Source organism: Kogia breviceps, chromosome 5 (genome assembly GCF_026419965.1).
Source record: "Kogia breviceps isolate mKogBre1 chromosome 5, mKogBre1 haplotype 1, whole genome shotgun sequence".
In the NCBI taxonomy this organism is placed as follows: Eukaryota; Metazoa; Chordata; class Mammalia; order Artiodactyla; family Physeteridae; genus Kogia; species Kogia breviceps.
This window is the reverse complement of record NC_081314.1, coordinates 72,363,710-72,371,352: the sequence shown is the minus strand read 5'-3', so window position 1 is coordinate 72,371,352 and position 7,643 is coordinate 72,363,710. Positions and strand designations below refer to the sequence as shown.

At 42.5% G+C, this 7,643-nt stretch overlaps 1 protein-coding gene across 13 annotated transcripts in view; it reads right to left on the bottom strand.

The window, feature by feature from the left end:
- Window positions 1-608: 608 nt before the first annotated feature.
- The window catches only part of TP63 (tumor protein p63), a 227,897-nt gene continuing 220,862 nt past the window's right edge, over window positions 609-7,643 (bottom strand). For all 13 annotated transcript variants that reach the window (XM_067034215.1, XM_067034216.1, XM_067034218.1 and 10 more), the window contains 3 exons: window positions 6,484-6,628; window positions 5,078-5,171; window positions 609-2,108 (listed from right to left, as the gene is read on the bottom strand). In XM_067034215.1, the coding sequence (XP_066890316.1) occupies window positions 1,812-2,108; window positions 5,078-5,171; window positions 6,484-6,628 (536 nt within the window). In that variant the 3' untranslated portion in view covers window positions 609-1,811. The remainder of the gene's footprint in view (window positions 2,109-5,077; window positions 5,172-6,483; window positions 6,629-7,643) is intronic.

Genomic DNA, 7,643 nt, shown 5'->3' with positions numbered 1-7,643 from the left:
ACTTTTCAGATGAAACTCATATATATTTTTAAGCCACATTAGTCCTTTTGCACTTTAAAATAAAAATGGAAGCTTATGTGCAATGATAGCCCTTTACCAGAAGGCACGGCAGGCTTTTAGAGCTCATTAGCATATATACAAAATACTTGTTTTATAGTTTGAAAAAAAGTATTTGCTACAAAGTATGTTTCTAAAAGATGTACAGCAATATCTCCATTTACACGTTTTTTCAGAGTCTGAAGACAACTCTTTGCTTATGTGGTTCAGGCAACATCTCCAATAGAAGGCTTATCCTCTGATCTGTCAGGACATTTTTACGTGTATGCACAATCCAGAAGACAGATGGACGGGAAACTGGGTTCTCACAGTTACTTTCCAACAAAGTGAAACTACTATTGTTCAAAAAGAAAAGTGATATGGTGATACAACTGATGCTTTACGAAAACTGATCTCATAATTTTATATTTTCCAAATCACTGCTCCTATTTTAAACCTTGAAGAGAGAAAGATCAACAAGCCTCTATATGCATAATTTTATAGAACGAGAGGGTCATTAGAAGAAACACTTACCAAATAATACTATTTATGTTTCAAAAAGTCCTCCAAGTATTTCAATTCATGGCTCACTGAGACCTCTTACTATTTAGTGTATATTCAATAACTCTGTATGATTCCTGTTTTTCCTGGATATTCTTAATAGACATTAAAGCTTTATTTCAAGAACTAGATGGATGGCATTCATCCCAATCAAATCAACCTTAATTCTAACAAGGGTAGCACATGTGTAATTGAGTTAATCAATCTAGTAGTGAAATTTGGTTTACAGGCGTTTGTACTGGCAGCTAGTGCTTTGCCAATAAATACTGAGAGTTAAGGTGTCTGGCATTAAATTTGAGGAGATTGCTGAAATACCCAGACACGTGATACCAGGTGTTATTTAACTGGCTTCCATGACTTTTTAAGAATTTTAGCCATGACTCACATTCCCCAATCCCAACCCAAAGCAAGAGAGAATATTTCCTTTCCTATGGTGAGTGATAGTGTGAACACGAACTTTTTCTTGTACTTGAACTAAATCACCCCAAAGGCAACCACTATCAGTAGTAGGGATATCAGTAACATAAAATATACCAACATAGAGAATCATGTACATATGTATACAGTCTCACCCACATAATAACAAGCAGATCTAACCAAAGGTTTGATGTGGCATGTGTTTAGCATCAAAAGAACTGAAGGCACCTACATGTCACTGTCACTCACATGTCCTATCAAGATCTAGATACCTATTACCATACATGGCTGGGCTTGAGAGACAGGATACAGATAAGCCATCCAAAAAGTAAAAAAAAAAAAAAAAAAAAAAAAAAGGCAGTAAGTGCAACTCAATTTTTTTCCTTTAAATTACATTTTAAACAATACTCAATGCCCCCCACCCAAAAATATATACTGTATATTTATATATTTATATATATAGTCTTAGACTATAAGGGTGAAAATGCTTTATAAAAGTCAAGGAGAGACCTCTGCAGCTTAAGGACACACCCACTGCTTTTTTGCTCACTTCTACCTAGCCATGACAATTTCAGTCCTGCAAGCAAGAGATCTGAAGGCTTAAAGCCAGAATCAGAATCATATGCCAGGTTGCACATTAGGTAAAAAGTAGCCTCTTCCTTCTCCTTCCCTTAAGAAACCTGACTGAAAAGAGGAAGGAGAGGAGCTAGGAAGAATGCTTGGCTGTCAAACAGTGGTGCCTTGTAGTGGGTTTAGCGGGTGGGAAGATGGAAAGAGCTCGAACCGCAACGTTAATCTCACTCCCCCTCCTCTTTGATGCGCTGTTGCTTGTTGCGACGAGCATCCATGTCAAAGTTGAAGTCATTCCACTCATCCCGGGGTGGGAAGGAGATGGTCTGGCGGAGGGTGAAGCGCACAGCGTCAATTACACGCTCGCCCCGGGTCTCACTGGAGCCCACACTGACTGTGGAGGCACCACTTGGGGTCCTCAGGAGATGGGGAGGGGACGAGAAGTCGTGGAGCTGCCGGTGGTCCAGGATGCCTTTCCAGATGGCATGTCGGAATTGCTCAGGGATTTTTAGACTTGCCAAATCCTGTGCAATAGGGAAGCAAATCAGGAAGAATCAAGACAAAGAGACAAACTGACATTTAGTCCACACCATTCTGTCATTCCCTAATGCTCAGCTTTAACTGACCGGCATTTACTGAACTCTACGTTGGAAAATAATATTAGCTCTTTATTAATCTTTGGCATATATGTAACCAAGCACAGGTATACAGGCTTAAGGTGCCATCTCTTCTTGTAGGTAGCATTTTACTTATTCTCTATTGGTCTCCGTTTCTTCAGTGGTAAAGTAGAGGTAATATTTAGATCAGAGAACACAAATCCCCAAACAAAAACATGAGGTAAAGGAAACTTCTAACTCTCAAATCTACCTCGCTCTAATCACTGGAAGAAAGATATTAATGGAATGCCACCAGTTCTCAAATGAGGAGATGGGAACAAAAGATTACTAACAGATATTGAACCCTTTCAACATGCCAGGGGTTGCACTAATTGTTTTTTATTCATGATCTCATTTAATGCTAAGATTAGTGGTAGATATTATTCCACCTATTTTATAGACAGAAAAGCTGAAGGTCAGAGAGGTTGATAATTCTAAAGTTCCACAATTAAGTGAATGAACTGTGGATTCAGGACTGCCTCTGAGCCTAAAACTGCCCTAATGGTCAAAAGGTCTCTTGGTGTTTGGATAAATCAGGGTATCAAAATACAGAGTACGTGTCCATGTTCTGTGGTTGGGGGTAGAAGGCATTACGAAGATGATTGATCTTAACTAACTGTGGTAGCATCTCTGTTTACCTGCACTAGCTCCTCATTAGCTTGTTTTAGTGTTGGCTCACGCTTTTTATGGAGCAGTATGGTAGGTAGAAAAAACATTGTGCTTAGAGTCAGAAGACCTTGACAGAAGTTCGTATTCTGTCACTGACTGGCTCTAGACCTTCATTAAGTGATTTATTTTCTACTGGCCTCAGTTTCCTCATTGGTAAAATGGGATACAATTCCTTTTTAGGTCAACACATACTGTGGACTCATATGCAAATATGGATATGAAAGTATTTTGCAAATTATAAAGCACACTATGTGAATCTTAATCATCTGAATTATTACTATGTTATACCATGATTAACCCATCCTTGCATCTTAGAGGGAATACTTATAACAACTCCAAACTTTAACCATATTCCTTTTCCAGGGAGGTATGTGAAGTAACTGAGACTGGTGTTGAGAGACAAGAAGAAAAGGAGGTGTCTATTTCCCATGATGAGCAGGAAGAAGCTGAAGTGAGGATGCGGAAATTAGATAGCCTCCCAATATTTCCTAATTTGGAAATGTGCAGTGTGGGTACTCCAATTTCCTATTCTAGCAGAAGAATACATTATAAAGAAGTTATTCCACAAATAGATAAGTGAGCATAGCTCTTCATGCTTCTGAAACTCCCAGTAAGTCCAAAACTCTCTGTACACTAGGCTCCATTAATCTGCATTACTCTCTGGATAGATTTTAACTTACACTGACAGGTAAGAAAGCTGTGGCCTAGAGCCTGGCCCAGGACCTAGCCAACACCAGCAGACATAGATTTGTGGAGAGCATCAGCAGATCCTAGCAGCCAAAGGGGGCATCCTGACATACTCCCCAGTGGGGACAGGTGAGCCAGTTGAAGGTAAAACTTTAAAAATATGGGGAAGGGACAAATTTCCTGTTCCATCATGTAAGGCTGTCAGACACAGGGCCACACACTGTCTGGTGTCAAACTGCCTTCAATGGATGGCTATCATTGTAAAGTTCTCTGAAACTTGTCGGAACGTACTCCTAAAGCTTTCTCTATAGCTTTCACTTATAATTTCTTCCATCAGGGAGCAGCAGCCAGGGGTGATTGAGGGAGTGGAGAGGGGCGGGCATAGGGGCAGCACAGCGTATACTTGTCACCAAAGGGCAGAGGTGTTCTCACGCTTGCAGGGACATCTCTAGCATCGGTGCTCAAGGGGGGGTGGGGGGCAAAAAGAGGTCCCAACTACAGAAGCGGCAGCAGAGACAGAGAGTATCTCCTTCCACCAGCCCAAAGGGCCCTCTGGAAGCTAGAAAGGAGGATAGTGAACCCCAAAGAGAGCAGCATGAAGAGCAGCCTGGGAGGAAAACCAGATTGTTGTAAAAACCAGAACAAAATGAGCTCCCACCTACGTGAACAGTAGTTCAAGAAGTGCTGTAGGAAGCAAGAAAATGCCCCCTCCCATCCAGCTTGCTTCCAAGACTATCAGAGCCGGAAGGCAATGATTTTGAACCTAATTCGATTAACTGAGGTCCAGAGAGGCAAAGTGATAACCCCAAGTTCTCATTACCACTAAGAAGCATAGTTGGGACTTGAACCCATCACCAGTGATCTTTCCCAGTGATCAGGGATGCCTGGGCCCTATTCTGGTAGAATTGACCATGAATGAACATATGGCTCTAATCGAGAGGCACAGCTCAATCCTCTGTGACATCCTATTTTAAAGAAAGGCAGAAAAGGCCAAATCAATAGAGTTAAAGACTGGAAGCTTACATCTCAGGGTTCTCTTCCTGGATCTGTCATCAACCCATCATGGCAAATGACCATAGTGTCATCTCTCTATGTTTTAAAGTGAGAATAACATCACCTGATTCCTGCTATCCTCCCTGGGGTCTTACACCAATTAATAAGAACAACCAAAAAGTCCTCTGAATTCTTGAGCGATCATACATTCCTTGAAGGTGGGAATCGGATCTCACTCCCACTCTGCATATAGTATGCACACAATAGACAACTGCTGACTGATCAGAGAAGCTGAGGACCACTGATCCTGAGCTTCTCATATGTAGAGGCAGAGGCCTGGGAAGCTTTCTAATATGGTTATGGGTCCCAGCAAAACTGAGGACTGGGGGTAGGACAAAAAACAGAGGGGATTCAACTACAAGGTGAATGTCACCAGAGGGAGGAATTTAAGGAATAAAACTCAAGAGAAAAGTCTAACGGTTACTTACATCCATGGAGTAATGCTCAATCTGATAGATGGTGGTCAGCCCCTGGGTCGTGAAATAGTCCAGACATGATGAACAGCCCAACCTCGCTAAGAAACTGCAGAGGGAGGAGGGAAGAGGAAGGAGGAAACAGAAAAAGAAAGTTCACCCCAACTGCATTGGCAAGATAAAGGAAAACCCAACATTTTGCCCTGGGATGCCCTACATAAGAGATTAGGGGCAGATAAAATATATGTGGGGCCTTGGATTGGAGGTCTGGGGATGATTAGGGACATGAACTTTCGGTCTATAAAATTAAAGTCAACTGTTTAAAGATGCCTGCAGAGCAGAGATTTTCAAATGGTGACTGGTGGAATTCTAGGGGTTCCATATCAGTGTCTTAGGAGCCATTGCAGGGGGTGAAAGGAAGGAGTCCAGTGCTCAGGTTTCCAGCCCTCTTGCCTCCTAGCTCTTCACTTCAAAAAGAGCATCTCTCCTTCAACTGTTTATATCTGGGGTTTCTGAGAATGGTTTATGTGGCTAAGAAAAAAATGTAGGCCACGATACTGTGAAGTCTTTCATGCCTTTTGATTGGTGTCCTCATCAAAATACAGACCCACTTTTTTACGGCTCTGGTCTCAGATCGGTGATGCCACCACCGTCACAGAGCCAGATGCTGGATGATGAGCCATGCACTTTGCCACCTCTCTGACACTGCTAGTACTGCTGCATCCATCACATGGGAACCAACACATATTATTCCAGCAGCCAAATGAAAAAATCATTCTGCACACGAAGCAGGGCACTAGGCATGAGATTTGGGCACTGATGCTTGCCTCTGTTGGAAACAGAATTTTCCAGACTTCATGCCTTTCTTTCTTCTGGCTATCTGAACTCCCTTTCCTGGAATGTCCCTAGTTCCCATATGACAAAGCAAAAGAGGCCATCAGGTTCTTGAAAGTCCCTGTCATTTTTACTAACATTTAAACTTTTTTATGGACATCCAACTCCAAAATAATGATCCCATGGTGGCTGAGAGCTATGAGGCCTAGAGAGCAGGAAAGGGAGCGAGATAGCAAGTTGAGTGCCCATTTGGGAACCCCAGCCCTGAGCACCAATTTGACGGCCACAGCTTACTGTAAAACTGTGATGGAGGAGGAAGGGAGTAAGTGAAGATGGGGAAAACAGGCATGAAAAATTATATGCCTATCAACTCACATTTTCACTTTTTCCCATGCAGATTGTTGTGGTTTGCTTTGATTAAACGCTGCTGATGACTCCATAGATCAGAGATAACAGTGGCTGAACTTCAACCACTGGGCTGCTTTGCTTTCTTTCTGACTGTGCTGTCCCTCCACAGTGGAGGGTCCACCCTCCACCACCCAGAGATGCTTAGGACAGGCCCCCAGGGGCACATGCTCTGGACTCACCTGACAAGGCTGCAATCTGTGGGGTACGGAGGTGGGGGGGTGCAGTGTGAGGTGGATGGCATGGAGAGAGGGGGAGGGAGGGCCTGGGTGGGGCTGAGTCCATTCATGTCTCCAGCCATTGGCATGTGGGTGCCCATCATAGGAACTGAACAGAAGCAGGAGAAACAGAGAGGGTTACCGCCGTCATCACATACCAGCATCCCAGTGGTCCATCTCGCCTGGCTTAACGTTACCAAGGGCCTAACCTGCCAGTCTTCCTTTTCAGTCTTATCTCTCACTACACCCCTTTAAGCACCCTACCTCTCATTGAACAGAACAGTCGCCAAACTCCAAACTAATTACATACTTCTTGTATGTAATTAGGACAATCTCTTTCCACTTTGTTCTCTACTTCTAATGCTGTCCCAATTGCTTGCTGCTCCTGAAGTTAATATAGTCCTCCTTGTATTTGTCTTCATGGGTTATATTTCTGTCTCCCTCACTAGGCTAGTCTCCTTAAGCATGGAGATTAGACCTTATACATGTGTGGGTCCCCACAGACCTGAGCAGAGTGCCTGGCACAGAGCAGATGCTCAGAAAACTTAAGGGAACAAACCTTTGAGTGAGAGAGGGACCTTTGGAACATTGGTTTGGGAATGGGAGGATTTATTGCAATATGTGTAGGGAAACAAATGCCTCATAAGGAAGGATGCAATGAAAGACCCCAGCTCTTTTTTCTGGTCCATTTCAGGAAGATATTTGGGAACCCCACCAACTTGGATTGGTCTCTTACTAAACCATAAACTGTAAACGTTCACTTATGGAGAAGAAAAGCTCAATATCAATAATATTTATGAAACAAATTTTGTCTTCAGGTAAAAAAAAAAAAAAAGAGAAAAATAACATATCTACAAAAAGATGAATGTAATTTGCTTCTACTTCAGTGAACAGTAGTGTGCCAAAGGGGAAAGGCCTCTGCCACCAACTAGCCAGCTAATGAGCATAGGCCTATCATGTCTTATCAGTTTCCCCTCGGAGTTTCCTGATGCTATTAGAGGGAAATTATGAAGCATAAGTAAGAAAGAGTAAGTAAACTGTTACATAAGTGTGAAGGATCATTACCACTACCACTAATTTGTCATCTCAAGAAAAACTTGAGGACGCTAAGACGTCACCAGAAA